Source organism: Felis catus, chromosome F1 (assembly GCF_018350175.1).
Source record: "Felis catus isolate Fca126 chromosome F1, F.catus_Fca126_mat1.0, whole genome shotgun sequence".
Lineage (NCBI taxonomy): Eukaryota > Metazoa > Chordata > Mammalia > Carnivora > Felidae > Felis > Felis catus.
The window spans coordinates 66,514,187-66,531,843 of NC_058384.1; the positions used below are offsets into that span (position 1 = coordinate 66,514,187).

Genomic DNA, 17,657 nt, shown 5'->3' on the forward strand with positions numbered 1-17,657 from the left:
GCATTCCTCTCTTCGGGGGAGGGGAGGGGACATGGACGAAAGACAGTCTCTTCAACAAATGGGGCTGGAACTACCAGACGTCCACGTGCAAAAAAGAGAACCGAGACACAGGGCTCACACCCTTCCGAAAAACTAACTGAGCAGATCAGTACCTCTATATAAACGAAGAATGGGGAAACTCCGACAGGACAACATAGGGAAATCTAGATGTTCTTGGGACCGGTGAACACGTTTCAGAAAGACACAAAAGGCACGATTCATGAAAGAAAGATGACGTAAACAGGAATTCAGTGAAATGAAACAGTTCCGCTCTGCAAAGGCAATCCCGGGAAGGAAAAGACAAGCCACAGACGGGGAGAAAATATCTGCAGAAGACACAGCTGATAAAGAAGTATTAGCAAACATATATAAAGAACTCTCCAGGCTCAACATTAAGAAAACAAACAACCCAATGAAAAGAGGCCCAAGGCACTAACAGACACCTCACCAGAGAAGACACACTGATGGCAAAAAGCACAGAAGAGATGCCATCAGGGAAAATATGTCATCAGGGAAAATAAATAAACAGCTAAATCCAGACAATGGGGCGTCACCCAGCACTAAAAAGAAATGAGCTATCAAACCACAACAAGCCTTGTGGGAAACGTAAATGCCTGTTACCACATGCAAGACACCAGTCTGAAGAGATTACACACTGTATGATTCCAGCTACATGAGGTTCTGGAAAAGGCAAGTTAATTTTTTAAGTCTATTTAAATATTTTCAGAGACAGAGAGCACCCAGCAGAGACACAGAGGGAGATGGAGAGAGAGACAGAGACACAGAGAGAGAGAAGCCCAAGCAGCCTCCAGGCTCTCATCACGGGGTCCAATGCGGGGCTCCGACCCCTGATCTGTGAGATCATGGCCTGAGCGGAAATCAAGTGTCGGCAACTTAACCAACTGAAACACCCAGGGGCCCCAAAAGGCGAACTTATGGAAATAGTAGGATTTTTAATCATATGTGTAAAACGTGATCTTTGTCATCGGGAGCCACCTTCCAGAGAGAACACAGAACAATTGATTTCCTGTGTCATTCATTTTGTTTAATTGAACCTAACAAACCTTAGACTACTTTATTTCGTAGGCTCTGCTCCCAAAGTGGGGCTCGATCTCACCACCCTCAGATGAAGAGTCTCACCCTTCACAGACTGTGCCAGACAGGCACCCCTAGACTTTCCCTTTAAATTATTTAAATGTCTATTTAGTTTTGAGACAGAGAGTGCGCAAGCAGGGGACGGAAGAGAGACAGAGGGAGACACAGAATCCGAGGCAGGCTCCAGGCTCTGAGCTCTCAGCGACTCCTCTTCCAGGGAGCAAACCTTCTCTCAGGACCAGGTATCACCCCCATGACCTGCGACCTCTGGGATCCCCTGCGTCCCATCTCCCTCCCCAGGGATCGACCCTCACCTCTCAGGGTCTGTCTCAGGGGATGGGGCAGGCACCCCACTCTGCCCTCCAGCCTGTTTCACCCCGGAAACCTGGATCGGGACCTCGGACCTCAGACCCAGGATACTCCAGGGATCCCCCTTTCCCAGCGGTCACCCACGCCCCTCCCAGCCCCAGATACCCTTCCCACCCCCCCTCCCCAGTCACAGTCGCCGCCCTCAGATCCCGCCCTCACCCCGCCCCCCCCCCCCCCCCGCACCCCTCCTACCTCACGACCACGCCCCCCACCACTCACCTGGGCTCCTACCTTCCAGGTTTGGCTCCTGATCCCTGACTCCTAGCTGCACATTTATGTCTGCACTGCCCCATCAACCACCTGCCCCCCCTCCCAGTGTATCTGGCGCTGATCTCCCCCTTCTGCCCAGTGCTGGGTCTGGGCTCCAAAGGAGAAGTTCCGCCGCCCCGCCCCCCTCAGCACCACCGGCCCCTCCCCACCCCCCCAGTGGCCCTAAGCAGCCTCCCTCCAGGCCCTGAGCGTCGGCCACCGGCGCCACCTGGCGGCCGAGGACCGAACTGCCTCTGGATACTTCCTGCCAAGAAGCCTTCACCATGGGTTCACCTGCACACACAGGTCATGAGCGCCTACTGTGTGCACCACAGGGGCAGGGAGAAACAGGGAGCTGAGTCCTCGTCCCAGTGGAGCTCCCAGGCTGGCGGAAGCTGTTCAGGCCTCGGGAAGCAGGTCAGTTCCACAGACGGAGCAGAGTGGGGACATCTCACCTCACCGGGGAGCCCGGCCATCATCACAGAGATTGGGGGGAGGGCGGGGCACAGGCCTCGAGCGTCCCCCGCGTGCAGGGCCCTGTGCAGGGGGCTCCGCGCCTTCTCCAGGACCCCCTGTGGCTCCGCGGTTCTCTCCTCCTCACCTGCTCTACAGACGTGCCGGCACCCGCACCAGGACTCGCGGGAAGAAGGTCGGGATCGAGTGGGAGGGGCCGCAGATGACAAACCACAGGCTCTGTGACCGGTCTTTTGTGCACCCCAGAACAGGCCAAGTCGGCCATCCTGTTCTGCTGCCTACGGAGGTGGTCCAACTGGAGAGAGGTGGGCAAGGACTCACGTCTGGGGACGGGGACACTGGAGTTTATAAGGACATAGGGAGACTCCTGGGGGCCGGATGCAGGGTGCACAGTCAGCTTGTCCCCCGCGCTCCCTGGGGCTGGCCCTTGTCTGTCCCTCTTGTGTTTGCCGCTGCGGGTCCCCGGGGGCTCATTGGGAGCCAGGGAACAGGGCAGGGGGGCTGGGGGTGAGGTCAGAGGAGAGTGCAGGGAGGAGTGAGGGTGACAGACCACCCTTAACCTACCAGAAACACTGGGAAAGGTGCCATGGCCCCACTCCCACTCACAGGGTTTGTCCCTCTCCTAAGACAACAGCCTAGGAAGGGGAAACTGAGGCACCAGAGGACAGGGCCGGCTGCCAGGTGCCCTCCTCTCCTGGGTGCCCTCATTCCTGGGTGTCCTGGATGAGAGTCGTGTGGAGGACGCCCCCCTCCGGCCCTGCTCCCTGGACACACTGGGGTTCCGGGGCGGGGCGGGGGGAGGGGTTGCTGCTGCCACACCCCCCTGATCAAGGCTATTGGTCCCGGCCACACCCACCTGCACACACCTGCTGGGAGAGCAGAGGCGGCCCACACCTCGTCCACCTCACTGCTGGACAGCTGACGACAGGGACGGGCAGGACAGGGCGATGCAGGCGGAGTCAGCACGGGGTGTCTCCCACCCATGAGCCCAGCACCTCCTCTCTCTCCTGCCCCCACCTGGCCTGGCTCTCTTGGCCTTGAGGCCTCCCCTGCAGATCTGAAGTTTGGTGTGTCTTACCAGCTGGCCCGAGGCTACGAATAAGGCATCTCTCAGGCTGACTGTGCCCTGTGTGCAGAACAACCAGTGTCCCTGGACCTGGGATCCCAGAGCTGGGTGTGGGGTGTCCTCAGGGTCCTCAATCTTTCCTCTTCAAATTCTTCCTTCCTCTGCCTGGATTCTGCTGGTAGGTCAGCCCCCAAGGCCCCCCGATGCTGGGAAGGGGGCGCCCACGGGCCGGCCCCACAGGTAGGTCCCAGGGACGAGGCGGTACCGGGTTCTGGTCCGTGTTCTGGACCTGCAGGAAGCTGGGGCCGAGCGCCAGAGTAGGACGCGGGCGCTCAGCGAGGACCTCGTGCAGAGAGCAGGGCACATACGGGGACCCACGGGCTGCCGGTGGTATGGATGCCAGGGGGGAGCGAACGAGGGAGCAAAGGGGACCTCCAGGTGTTGCTGAAGCCAGTGGGTGGAAGGTGGGACCCGAGGGAGCTGGAAAGGTCATCAGAGCCCATGGAGGAGCTGGGGAGGGGGAGGGTCCCCATGAGACAGGAATCGGGTTTCCCACAGGTGACTGTGCCTCCTAGAGCCCAGGTTCATCAGGTGTGAGGGTGTTGGCTCAGGACTGGAGACGCGGGCTCAGCGTGGCCAGGCTCCAGCCTCGGATTGGCCGGAGTCACCGGGGGAGAGGTGGTGGCAGGGGAGAGAGGAGGGCTCCACGGGGACCAAAAAAGGATGGGGGGTGGGGACAGTAAAGGACGGAGATGGAGGGGCCAGGGGTCCTGCTGTGGGCAGAGTCACAAGGGTCAGAGTGAAAACAAACTTTTTCAAATTAAACCTGAAATTACAAAGCCATAATAGGTCTTAGACAAATTTCATCTTTTTTTTTTTTAAGTGGTTATTTACACATATATTTGGGGAGAGAGACGGAAAGAAAATGCACATACTGACAATTGGCTGGTGGTGAACCGGTCGAGGCTGGAAGTTGAGACTTCATGTCGATGGGTCCCAGAGGCCGAGAGTCCGGACAGGATGACGGACGGGGCACACACGTGGGGAGAGTGGGCTCCGTTGACGGTTGCCAAAGGGGCTGAGGCAGAGCGGAACTGGACCACAGCTTTGGACTCGTTTAATGACGAAAGTCCCCCTCGATCTGCCGCGATGTGTGTCTTCTGCTCAACTTGGGCACGACGTGTCCGCATAGAGATTCACGGAGGTTGGATGAATCCGGTCCCCGCTGAGAGCAGTCAGACGGGGAAGGGGCAGGACCAGGGCCGCAGGCATCACGCACACAACAGAGGTGTCGGGGGGAGGCTGGATTCCCTGCTTCTTCCAGTTAAATCACCCTCAAGCCCTGGCCTGGGTGGCGGACCTCACTGTAGACTGTCGTGAGCGGTGTCTCCTGTTCGAGATGTGGTTCCCCCGAACCCTGGAACGCAGACAGAGGGTTCCTGCCACAGCTGAGGGACACAGAGGCCCCAGAGGGACCCACACAGATGCGATGCCGCTCACCTGACCTCCCCCCAAAGCGCCCAGCACTGCACGGACCCCGTGTTAACTCTGCACTGTCTGGAGAGGGATACAGAGGCAACAAGGCCAGAAACTGCTGATCCCTGGGTTTGACAAACTCACACCCAGGCACATGGACGTGGGAGAACCCAAGCCTCACCTGCTTCCTGTGGTCTCGGGACATCTTCCCTGCATAACGGACGCCACCAAAACAGTCCCTGTGCTCTTCCTGCGACCCTGCACGAGAGCCCACGGATGGAGCTTGAATCTGAGCCTTGGAAACCTGTACCCTCCCCCACCATGACCCCCTCGGTCACGCCCACACCCACCAGCCTTCTGCAGGGACACCCCTTAGCAGCAAGATGCAGGGGGAACGGAGCTGAGGGTCAGTAGGGGGCGGGGGGAGGTACATGGCCCCGGTAGTTGAAGTGCACCTGCCTCTCCCAGGCTCCAAGCTCTGCTTCTTCCCCCGTGAGCACCGAAGGTACAGTCCAGCTCCAAGGATCAGGAACGTGATGCCAAGAGCCCCCAGGATGTCTCTCAAGAAGCCAGCACCGGCCTGTCCAAGTGGACCTGTTTGCCTCCCATACAGACAGTGAAGAAGGATGAGACAAGAGACAACGTCACATGCCCGTTGCCAGGCACGTGGAGACGTGTGAAGGGACCCGGTCTCGGCTGGAGAGGGCGGAACATGGCAGGTCCTGTCGCTCAACCAGCACCGGGCCCCTGCTTGGGGCCGGGGTGCTGAGAGGGACAGGACAGGGTCCAGGCGCTTGAGCGGCTCAGCCGTGGGGGGAGGGCTGGGAAAAGGCCGAAGGCAGCCAGCCAGGGCCATGGCGGTGCACTAGAGGTTCACAGCCGGGACACGGGTCTCCAGGGAGGGCTTCCCGGAGGAGGGGAGGGCCGGACTGAGTTGAGGGAGGAGCCGGAGGGAGGAGGGTGAGCGGGAGGCAGGAGGCTCCTCCAGAGGGGTAGGTGTCACTGAGGGACCAGCTTCCCCGGGGACTCAGGGATGCTGAGGCAGCAGGGGACGATGGGGTGGAGGGACGAGGCGGCACATGGGGAAGCCGGTCGCTGCTCACTCGGGGACAGGCTGACGGTGAGCAAGTCAGGTGGGGAGGCCGAGGTGGGACAGGAAGGCAAACAGAAGCAGCCGCGGCCCCTCCCTCCGGTGCCCTTGGCCACAGCATCAGCTCTGGGTGGGAGGGCCCCTGTGCTCCCGAGAGGAGGCGAGGGGTGAGGGTGGCTCAGAGGGGGCTCCTGCAGGTCCCTGAGCAAATGCGGTGAGGAGCCCCGCTCGAGGTCAGTGCCTGCTGGACGGGACCCCAGCATAGGCTCCTGTAGGCCGGCCAGTGTCACACACAGTGGGTCAGCTGCAGGCAATGGGTCCCTGGACGGGAGTAAGTGGGGAAGGGGAGGACACGGGACTGGAAGGTCTGGGGAAGAAGCAGCAGCCTGGCCAGAGGCTGAAACCTGGGGAGCCCAGGACACATCCGGGAATCCAGGCGAGCACTGGGGCGGGAAGCGTGTCCCCGAGACCGGAGATGGGCACACGAGCCCCGACGCCTGAACCCTGCAGGCAGCGGCTGGTTCGGCCTCCCTCAGGTGGCAACGACCACTGACACTCCCCCCTCGCTTGCTGGAGACCTCCCGGGACACACAAGGGCTGAAGCATGAGGCAGGGGTGAGGTACCCAAGGGGCTGCCTGGACCAGCAGGGGTGAGGGGTGCAGAGGAGCAGGAGAGAGACACCGAAAGGCAGAAGCAAGCGGGATGTGCCTGCCAACTTCCTGGACGGGTGATGGGTGGCAGGAGGTGACCTAAACATGGGGGACAGAGCCCAGAACCCTCACCCAGGGACCCCTGAGCCCCGGGAGTCCCCTCCCCTCTGACAGGATGCACTCACCGTGGGCACAGACGTCCCCAAGGTCCCGGGTGGCAGTTTTCCGGTCCCCCGGGTTGCTGACCACACAGGTGATGCGGGGGCTGGGCTGGCTCAGGGGCACCTTCAGAGCCACGGTCCAGGGGTTGGGGGCCGGTCCTGGGACCCCTCTCTGCTCCAGCTCCCTGGGGAGGCCCTTGCTCTCCCAGGACACATTCACGTCCTCTCTGGGTCCCGGGGCGTGGCACTCCAGGGTGACATTGCACCAGTCTGGTGTGACGGATGGAGTCTCGGCCAGGATCTGGGGGCGGGGCACGGGCTCTGGGGCCCGAGGGACAAGAGGACACGGGGTCAAGTGAGTGGGAAGCATCACGCCTCATGCTCTCTTGGGCGGAATCTCACTGTCCCCCTGGCATCCTCCCCCCAAGGATGGTGAATCCACTTTCCAGATAAGAGGACTTGACCCAAATATACAGCGAGTGGCTATGAGGACGGGAGCCACTGTGTGAAGCCTCAGGCGTGATCTCAGCTCTGCCTCGACTTGTGGTGAACACACTGCATCCAGTTTCAAGGGAGAAGCCAGAGCCTCAGGTCTGGGGTCTGGAAGGGGTCCTGCAAGGGGGGCCAGGGACACTCCCAGGGACAAAAGAAGTGGATATTTATGGACTGGGGGAGGAGCCACCACCTACCGTAGACAGTGAGGTGGAAATACCGGTTCGTTTCTCTTCCTCCTGTTAAAGAGACTCGAGCCCAGTACTGCCCACTGTCCTCAAGGGTCAGGTTGTCAATCCTCAGGATCCTGGTGTTGAGCACATGGACCCTGTTCTCGAACTTGTCCTGGAAGTTGACCCATTTTGGAACATCTTCCCCAGGAGACATGAGCAGGAGAAGTAAGTAGTCGGACTTGTTTTTAAAGGCCCAAGAAATCTTCTCCAGCTTGAGTCCTGGAGCTAATTCTGGACGTCTGATCACATGAAATGACACAGAACCTCCTTGTGTTCCCTTCAGAGAAACCAGGTATCCAGAATCCTCCACTTGAGATCCATGAGTTCCAGAACCGTTGACCACAGTGCTGAAGGCGCCTAGGGCATTGGAAACAGACACGGTGAGTGTTTTGTCATAGAGAATAAGGAGAAAACCCTAGAACCCATGGCGCTCATGAAATCCGCCCAGTAGACTCCCTTGACTCCGGGAGGCGGGACCGAGCAAGAATTTGGAGCCGTGCTGGAATCAGGTCCTGGTCCTACTGGGGTGTCCCCTTGAACCCGGTCCTGACCTGCTGTCCCGCAGTGTCCTCGCCGCCTAACTCTGAGAGTCTGGTTTCTCTCCCTCCAGAAGCGGCGTGATCTCTGCTCATGGGTTTGGCCACCTAGTCACAGGGCCCTGGCTACCCACCCAGAACTGGAAAATGTGGGAGAAGATATGATGAGTAGGTGAGCTCTGCTGTGCCTACCACGAAGACCATGCTTCCCCAGCCGGTCCCCGAGACACCCTCAATGTCCTTCCTCAGTCACCTCTTGCAGAGCCGTGACCAGAAGGCAAGGGCCTCCGGGCCGCCCCTCCAGACCCCAAAATGCCCCATGCGGCACAGCCCAGGGGACCTGATACCCTGGGTCCTTCTGGAGACCGGGATAGGAAAGAAGGGGACAGGCAAAGAACGACCTTGTCCTGAAAGGAAGACCCATGTGTCCCCTGCAGCAGGGCAGGACCACCTGGGGGACCGCTGCCTGCCAGGGCCCCAGACGCCTCTCCAGGTCCGTGAGCTGTCCTCACCCGGGGCCTGCTCCTGGCTGTGCTCACATCGTTCCTGGCTCTCCCAGGAAGCAGAGAACCCAGAGAACGGCTCAGGCCAGTATTGCTTGTAGAAGATTCCAGATCCTTCTACGCAATGATGTCCTCACTAACTCCCTCATTCCGACAGCAGGCGGCTGCGTCCCGCCTGACGCTGCCCGGCCCGGACGGCAGGTCCCTGTCCCCACGTGCCAGCTGCTGCGTCCCATTGCGGTTTGCATCTGCTTGTGTCCTTGGCTTGTTGTGTCCCATTACTTTAGAGGAGCCGCCGCACCTGTCATAAGAGAATCAGCCTGTTTTCTAACACAGATAACTTAACTCTTCTCCAACGTGCACGTCACCTCTGTCTGTGGCCTCTGGCCCTGCTCTCAGCCTCAAGAAGCTGGATGTATCCGTTACTTGTAAGGCTTATTGGTTTTACGTCTTGCAGAAAAACATCGGCCCCCCAGCAAAAGTGTGCTTTGAACTCGGTCTGCATGCCTCCTAGAACTTTTGCGGTTGCAGTGTTGGTGTGTGAATGTGACCGGAAGGGACTGTGCTTGGGTCTCAGACCAGGAGGTCCCTTGCAGCAGGGCGGTGAGGACCAGGCCAGGTTCCGGGAGGCGGGAGTCCTCCGTCTCTGCAGTCTGTGGCCTCGGGCAGTCATGTAACCTCCCTGCCTTCTCCTTGAGTCTCTGATGCAGAGACAATGACCGTGCTCCCCTCAGGGAACCGTTGCCAGGGTGTCAGAAGGCGAGAGCTTTCCCTTAGGCGTGAGCTGTTCCCATCAGGACGATGCTTGCTCCTGGCAAGCACAACTGGGGTCCGCCCCGAACTTCCCAGGTCCCGGATGGAGCCCTGTGCTCCCCACCAGCTGCCCTCTCGGGGTCTCCTCCCGGGATCAGGGACGGGCTCCCGGGAGACAGACACCCATGGTGCCGCCCCACAGGCGGCCACGGGAGCCAAAGTCCCCCCGGGCCTTCCGCTCAGAGCCATGTCCAAGGCAGCTGGTTTCCATGGTCCCTGTCAAGTCCACGCAGCAGGAAACTGAGCACACCTGTGCAGGGGGGGCAGCGTCCTAGAGACGAGGGAGGGCCGGATACTGTGGCTCCACATGGTGGGGGCATCTCCCCATTTCTCTCCACTGGGCTGCTGCCCATGGAGCCGGCTTCCCTCTCCCCCAGCCCAGGGCTTCCCCTGCAGGGAGCAGCCTGCACCTCTCCCCCTGCCCTGCGCAGGGGCTCACTCTCAGCGGCTCCCAGCAGTCCCGGGCTCTCACGCCCCAGCTCTTCTCCTGGCAAAGGGCACCCTGGTACCCGTCCGCCTGGGGCAGGGCAAGACCTCGGGCACCTGCTGGCAAGGAGGGCACCAGGGAGGGAGGAGGCTCAGCCCTCAGGCTGCAGGGGAGGGCCTGCCCCCCAGGCTGGATGGTGAGCCTGGGCTTCAGGAGGCTGGAAGCCGACTCAAGCTGGGAGGAAGGCAGTGAGAGCTCTCAGATCAGCAGAAGGTGCTGATGCCAGAGAGGAAGGACAGAAGGACAGAGAGACAGACGGCCAGGGACACAGGTGGCTGTGATCCAGAGAGCCAGGATTCATTTATGAAGATAACATTTGGGGCGCCTGGGTGGCGCAGTCGGTTAAGCGTCCGACTTCAGCCAGGTCACGATCTCGCGGTCCGTGAGTTCGAGCCCCGCATCGGGCTCTGGGCTGATGGCTCAGAGCCCGGAGCCTGTTTCCGATTCTGTGTCTCCCTCTCTCTCGGCCCTTCCCCCATTCATGCTGTGTGTCTCGCTGTCCCAAAAATAAATAAACGTTGAAAAAAAAATTAAAAAAAAAAAGAAGATAACATTTATTTTATTCATTGTTTTTTGTTTTTTTTACATTGATTTAGTTTCAAGAGACAGAGAGAGAGTGAGAGCGGGGGAGGGGCAGACAGAGAGGGAGGCACAGAATCCCAAGGAGGCTCCAGGCTCCCAGCCGTCAGCACAGAGACCGACTGGGGGCTCAAGCCCACCAACCGTGACATCATGACTGAGCTGAAGTCCCAAGCTTATCCGACTGAGCCACCCAGGAGGCCCTGAAGAAGATAAAATTTAATATTCAGCAATGAACATAAATTTTTACTTTTCCCCCCTTCCTTCCTTCCTCCTTCTTTCTTCCATTTTTCTTTCCTTCTTTCCTACATAACCTTCCAACCCAGATGTTGACGGAGAAAACTCTACGTCATCTCACGTATTTTTCCAGTTAATAAAAATTAAAAGAAAGAGAAAGCCTACATTTTGTTGTGGCCAAAATACTGAGATCAGAGAGATGTCAATGGCTTCAAAGCTCCTCTTCTTTTTTTTTTTTTAAATAAATTTTTAAATGTATTGATTTATTTTGAGAGAGAGAGAGAGAGAGAGCATGAGTGCAGTGGGGACAGAGACGGGAGGAGAGACAATTCCAGGCTGACAAAGCACAGAGCCCGACGCGGGGCTCCACCACGTGAACCGTGAGATCATGACCTGAGCCGAAATCAAGAGTCGGACGCTCAACTGAGCCCCCAGGTCCCCGCAAACCTCATGTCTGATGAGAGACGCCCTGCTTACAGATGCCCCAGGTTCGGGAATTTCCTAGAACCCCTGCACCCCCCTCCCCCAGACAGGCCAGGGCACTCAAGCAAAACATGGCAGGAAATGAAATTCCCGGGGAATCCACGGCTCTCCAGACCTCAGTCTTGTCCTTTGTTTTTATTTCATCTGTTTCACGAAGGCGGATGGTCTCGGGGGAAGTGCTAACGGGAGTATCTGGGTTTCCTCAAGACAGTCTTTCTTTCAGTTCCCTTTGGGGACCTGCTGCTTCCCTTTCCGTCACCCCGTTCACCCTGTCCCGGGGCCCTGATTATCAGGGCCCTCTGTTCCATCCACATCCTTCCAGCAAGTGGGCGCAGACACCCTCAAATTCCGGAGGCCGCCCTCCCTTCCTGGTTCCTTGTGTCCGTGCCTTCCTGTCGCCCCAGAAGCGGGACCAGCGTCCTCCAGCTCCGACGGGGACCCTGGGTCGGGCCCCTGCTCCCCTCACAGCTGCAGAGGCAGCCTCTCCCCTGTGCCAGGCGGGTCCCGGCTCAGAGCCAGATGCCCCCCGCGTGCTCCCTGACAGAGTTGGTATTTCGGGCCGTTCCCCACAGACATCAGACACACGGGACCCCCGCCTCCCTGCCCCGCACACCGGCCTCCCCACCGGGGAGCCCGGGCCACTCACTGAGGACGAGGCTGCTGAACCCCAGGAGCCGGGAGGCCCGGCACAGGTGGGGGTCTTCCGAGTGGGCTCCCATCACAGGCTGCCTCCTTCAGGCTTGGTCTGGGCCCAGTTGGCCGTGGAGGAAACATCCAGAAGGCAGAGGCAAGAGAAGAGGCGAGCTTCTGCTCAGAACACTCTTGGGCTCTTCCCACCCCAAGGGCGGAGCTAACTGCCTAGGACAAGCTGGCTGCTCTAGATAAGCCCTTCAGATGCTTCCTCTTCTCTCTGGCACCTGCAGGGACCCTCGGGAAGGATGGTGGAATAAACATAGGAACCCCCCCTGGGTGAGGCGCTGTGTGGGAGACGCCCCGACCTGTGGGCACGACCAGCCTGGTGATCTCAGCTCCCCAGCTGGCAGAAGGCGGGACCCCTTACCTGTTTCCCTGGGTTCACACTCCCCCCAGGCAGCCCCGCTCCCCAGGGCCAGCCGATGGCCAGGCCCAAAGTCGCACAAACCACTGTACCAGGGACACAGTGACCCCCCTGCTTTGGGCCTGTCCTCTGTCTTAACACCATTGAACGAGTCAAATCTCCTTTCTGATTTTCTCTGCACTTAACTGTCGGGTGTCTAAGGAAGACGCTCTGAGCACAAGAACAAAGCGCTTTGTGGGAAGGCCCACCCCCCACACCCCAGTGCAAACACGGGCATTTCGCTACTGCCAGCACCCCAGGCCCTCCGGGCACCCGGACCCGCCCTGCCCGCCCCACAAGGCAAACCCCCCCAACGGGGCAGCACCCCACCAGTGCGTCCCCCTAAGGCTCTGCCAGCCCTGGGCCCGCTCTCACACACAGGCAGAGGGCACGGACGGGCTCCTCCGTCCACAGGCTCGGCTGCCTCAGACTCACGGCCACCTGCTGAGGGTCAGGCCTCTTCTCCTAAGACGGCGCCCCATGACCTCTGAGAACCTTGTCTCCCGTGGACCCTGGGGGAGCAGCCCCAGAACTCCCACCGGCAGTGCCCTTTTCCCGCCCCCGGAGGCTCCCCCAAGCTGCTCAGAGCCTCGGATCCTAAGGCTGGACCCCAGGATGGCCGGGGACACGAACTGAAGGCAGTCAGCCTATGGGCTTCTGGGGATGTGGAAGCCATCCTAAGGCTTTGGACGACCATCGCAGGTCACTCAGCAGGGCGGAGCAGGGACTGGACTCCTAACCGTGATCTCTGAGACAGAACATCCCAGCCCCCGTCCCTTCCCACCGTGTGGCCTCCAAGAGTCACCCCGTCCACTCTGGGCTCCCCGACCTGCTCTGCGCTCCTCACACAAGAGAGCATCAACACCGCCTTCTTCCCCCGCTCCCGTCCCGTATCGGGGACGGTCCTTCAGAAGGCTCAGTCCCTGACCTCACGGTTAGAAACTCCTCGCACGGAGGCCCCACCCGGGCAGCTCACCACTGGTCACACTGGCGTGATGGGGAGCAAGTCGGCAATACCCCTGTCCCTGTCCCTGCACCCCCGGGGAGCACCTCGGAGGAAGAGTGTCTGCTCACCCAAACCACTGCGTGGAGGGGGGCCCAGGACCCCAGAGGGAGCCCCCAGCAGCTACAGGTCAGGGACACGGTAGGGGCCGCCAACACACGTGCCACGCCGGCACCCCACCACGGACATTTCGACCCCACATACTGATCTCTGTCACTCGCCGCCGTCCTGGGCAGCAAGAGCTAACGTCACCCGTGCACAGCGTGTCTGGTTTCTGCGGTTCCCAGGCTCGGTCCCCGTGAGAGGCGGCGGATATCAAGATTCGCGTCCATTTTACAGATGAGCAACGTCGGGGCCCATTTAGGGTATTTGATGGGCCCACGGTCTGGAAGCCGGGACATGGCGGGGCCAGGCCCACATCTCAGGCTCATAGGCCACTGGTCTGTCCAGACCTCAGTCCCTCCTGACCTTCAGAAGCCCCACTGGAGGGGAAGGGGGAGGGAGGCCAGGCCTGCCCCCGGACAGGCTCTCTCCTTTCTCACACCCCCAGGCAGAGGAAAGAGGCCCTGTGGTTCCCACTCTGCAGGCTCTGAGGCTCACAGAGGCCCCTGCTGACCACAGCCACCCCCCTACACTGCCTGCGTCACACGTGGGCCAGCGCCTCCAGCCCTGCTCACCATGGGGCTTGCTTCACCCACGTTCGGCCACGTCCCGAAACTTTGGAAGCAGACTGGGAGCAGCTAACATACATCATGACCCTCAGCCCAAGGACTCAGAACCCTGCCCGCATTCCTCTCTTCGGGGGAGGGGAGGGGACACGCTTTCCAGAAACAGGGCACAGAGGGAGCTGAGGTGCAGGGTGGGTGTAGGGACAGGTGCTCGGGCTCACGAAGGAAGTCTTCCCTGAGCCTGGACACGTGCCTGCTGCTGGGGACGGGGTCTGGGGGCCGTGACGAAAGCGGTCGGGGCCTCGACAGGGACCAGAGCACCTTCCCCTCCAGACACGGGTGACAACCAGAAACAGAGAGAGACAGAGCATGAACGGGGGAGGGGCAGAGAGAGAGGGAGACACAGAATCGGAAACAGGCTCCAGGCTCCGAGCCATCAGCCCAGAGCCTGACGCGGGGCTCGAACTCACGGACCGCGAGATCGTGACCTGGCTGAAGTCAGACGCTTAACCGACTGCGCCACCCAGGCGCCCGTATGCAAGGATCTTTATGAGGAAAACTACAAGACTCTCATAAACAAAATCAGAGAACAACTAGGTACATGGGGAGATAGACCATGTTCATGGATGAGAAGGCTCAATATTGTCTAGATATCCAAATTCCCAACTTGATCTATACATTCAGTCAAGCACAAGCTGCAGCCCAGCACGTTATGTTGTAGACATTGGTCACGTGATTCCACAGTTTGCGTGGAGAGAAAATGACCCAGAGGAGGCCACACCATGTTGCAGAAGAGCGAGGTGGAAGACTGACACCCCCTCCTTCAAGACCTCCTACACACCTACAGCCATCAAGACACTGCGGACTTGGTGAGAAGAACCAAACAGATCATGCAACAGGATAGAGAGCTCAGAAATAGACCCACGTATAGACGGTGAACTGATCTTTGACACGGAGCAAAGGCAACACCATGGACGAAAGACAGTCTCTTCAACAAATGGTGCTGGAACTACCAGACGTCCACGTGCAAAAAAAAGAACCGAGACACAGGGCTCACACCCTTCCGAAAAACTAACTGAGCGGATCAGTACCTCTATATAAACGAAGAATGGGGAAACTCCGACAGGACAACATAGGGAAATCTAGATGTTCTTGGGACCGGTGAACACGTTTCAGAAAGACACAAAAGGCACGATTCATGAAAGAAAGATGACGTAAACAGGAATTCAGTGAAATGAAACAGTTCCGCTCTGCAAAGGCAATCCCGGGAAGGAAAAGACAAGCCACAGATGGGGAGAAAATATCTGCAGAAGACACAGCTGATAAAGAAGTATTAGCCAACATATATAAAGAACTCTCCAGGCTCAACATTAAGAAAACAAACAACCCAATGAAAAGAGGCCCAAGGCACTAACAGACACCTCACCAGAGAAGACACACTGATGGCAAAAGGCACAGAAGAGATGCCATCAGGGAAAATATGTCATCAGGGAAAATAAATAAACAGCTAAATCCAGACAATGGGTCGTCACCCAGCACTAAAAAGAAATGAGCTATCAAACCACAACAAGCCTTGTGGGAAACGTAAATGCCTGTTACCACATGCAAGACACCAGTCTGAAGAGATTACACACTGTATGATTCCAGCCTCGTGAGGTTCTGGAAAAGGCAAGTTAATTTTTTAAGTCTATTTAAATATTTTCAGAGACAGAGAGCACCCAGCAGAGACACAGAGGGAGATGGAGAGAGAGACAGAGACACAGAGAGAGAGAAGCCCAAGCAGCCTCCAGGCTCTCATCACAGGGTGCAATGCGGGGCTCCGACCCCTGATCTGTGAGATCATGGCCTGAGCGGAAATCAAGTGTCGGCAACTTAACCAACTGAAACACCCAGGGGCCCCAAAAGGCGAACTTATGGAAATAGTAGGATTTTTAATCATATGTGTAAAACGTGATCTTTGTCATCGGGAGCCACCTTCCGGAGAGAACACAGAACAATTGACTTCCTGTGTCATTCATTTTGTTTAATTGAACCTAACAAACCTTAGACTACTTTATTTTGTAGGCTCTGCTCCCAACGTGGGGCTCGATCTCACCACCCTCAGATGAAGAGTCTCGCCCTTCACAGACTCTGCCAGACAGGCACCCCTAGACTTTCCCTTTAAATTATTTAAATGTATATTTAGAGTTTTGACACAGAGAGTGTGCAAGCAGGGGACGGAAGAGAGACAGAGGGAGACACAGAACCCAGGCAGGCTCCAGGCTCTGAGCTCTCAGCGACTCCTCTTCCAGGGAGCAAACCTTCTCTCAGGACCAGGTATCACCCCCATGACCTGCGACCTCAGGGATCCCCTGCGTCCCATCTCCCTCCCCCGGGATCAGCCCTCACCGCTCAGGGTCTGTCTCAGGGGATGGGGCAGGCACCCCACTCTGCCCTCCAGCCTGTTTCACCCCGGAAACCTGGATCGGGACCTCGGACCTCAGACCCAGGATACTCCAGGGATCCCCCTTTCCCAGCGGTCACCCACGCCCCTCCCAGCCCCAGATACCCTTCCCACCCCCCCTCCCCAGTCACAGTCGCCGCCCTCAGATCCCGCCCTCACCCGCCCCCCCGCACCCCTCCTACCTCACGACCACGCCCCCCACCGCTCACCTGGGCGCCTACCTTCCAGGTTTGGCTCCTGATCCCTGACTCCTAGCTGCACATTTATGTCTGCACTGCCCCCCCTGCCACCTGTCCCCCCTCCCAGTGTGTCTGGCGCTGATCTCCCCCTTCTGCCCTGTGCTGGGTCTGGGCTCCAAGGGAGAAGTTCCGCCGCCCCGCCCCCCTCAGCACCACCGGCCCCTCCCCACCCCCCCCCAGTGGCCCTAAGCAGCTCCCTCCAGGCCCTGAGCGCCGGCCACCGCCGCCACCTGGCGGCCGAGGACCGAACTGCCTCTGGATACTTCCTGCCAAGAAGCCTTCACCGTGGGTTCACCTGCACACACAGGTCATGAGCGCCTACTGTGTGCAGCACAGGGGCAGGCAGAGACAGGGAGCTGAGTCCTCGTCCCAGAGGAGCTCCCAGGCTGGCGGAAGCGGTTCAGGCCTCGGGAAGCAGGTCAGTTCCGCAGACGGAGCAGAGTGGGGACATCTCACCTCACCGGGGAGCCTGGCCATCATCACAGAGATTGGGGGCAGGGCGGGGCACAGGCCTCGAGCGTCCCCCGCGTGCAGGGCCCTGTGCAGGGGGCTCCGCGCCTTCTCCAGGACCCCCTGTGGCTCCGCGGTTCTCTCCTCCTCACCTGCTCTACAGACGTGCCGGCACCCGCACCAGGACTCGCGGGAAGAAGGTCGGGATCGAGTGGGAGGGGCCGCAGATGACAGACCACAGGCTCTGTGACCGGTCTTTTGTGCACCCCAGAACAGGCCAAGTCGGCCATCCCGTTCCTGCTGCCTAAGGAGGTGGTCCAACTGGAGAGAGGTGGGCAAGGACTCACGTCTGGGGACGGGGACACTGGAGTTTATAAGGACATAGGGAGACTCCTGGGGGCCGGATGCAGGGTGCACAGTCAGCTTGTCCCCCGCGCTCCCTGGGGCTGGCCCTTGTCTGTCCCTCTTGTGTTTGCCGCTGCGGGTCCCCGGGGGCTCATTGGGAGCCAGGGAACAGGGCAGGGGGGCTGGGGGTGAGGTCAGAGGAGAGTGCAGGGAGGAGTGAGGGTGACAGACCACCCTTAACCTACCAGAAACACTGGGAAAGGTGCCATGGCCCCACCCCCACTCACAGGGTTTGTCCCTCTCCTAAGACAACAGCCTAGGAAGGGGAAACTGAGGCACCAGAGGACAGGGCCGGCTGCCAGGTGCCCTCCTCTCCTGGG

General features: G+C 59.2%; 1 protein-coding gene across 3 annotated transcripts; it reads right to left on the minus strand.

Annotated features, from left to right (window-relative positions):
* Positions 1–4,086: 4,086 nt before the first annotated feature.
* On the minus strand, positions 4,087–12,345 carry LOC123378936 (SLAM family member 9-like). 3 transcript variants are annotated; one of them, XM_045048599.1, is made up of 7 exons: positions 11,680–12,340; positions 8,444–8,735; positions 7,360–7,752; positions 6,695–6,991; positions 5,228–5,362; positions 4,950–5,026; positions 4,087–4,709 (listed from the first exon to the last, which is right to left on the minus strand). In XM_045048599.1, the coding sequence occupies exons 3-7, from the start codon at positions 7,547–7,549 to the stop codon at positions 4,617–4,619; spliced, it is 792 nt and encodes a 263-aa protein (XP_044904534.1). In that variant the 5' UTR covers positions 7,550–7,752; positions 8,444–8,735; positions 11,680–12,340; the 3' UTR covers positions 4,087–4,616. The 3 variants fall into 3 exon arrangements, with proteins under 3 accessions (XP_044904534.1, XP_044904533.1, XP_044904532.1); XM_045048598.1 differs by lacking the exon at positions 8,444–8,735 and having other exon boundaries at positions 5,224–5,362; positions 11,680–12,345; XM_045048597.1 differs by lacking the exon at positions 8,444–8,735 and having other exon boundaries at positions 11,680–12,344.
* Positions 12,346–17,657: the final 5,312 nt, after the last annotated feature.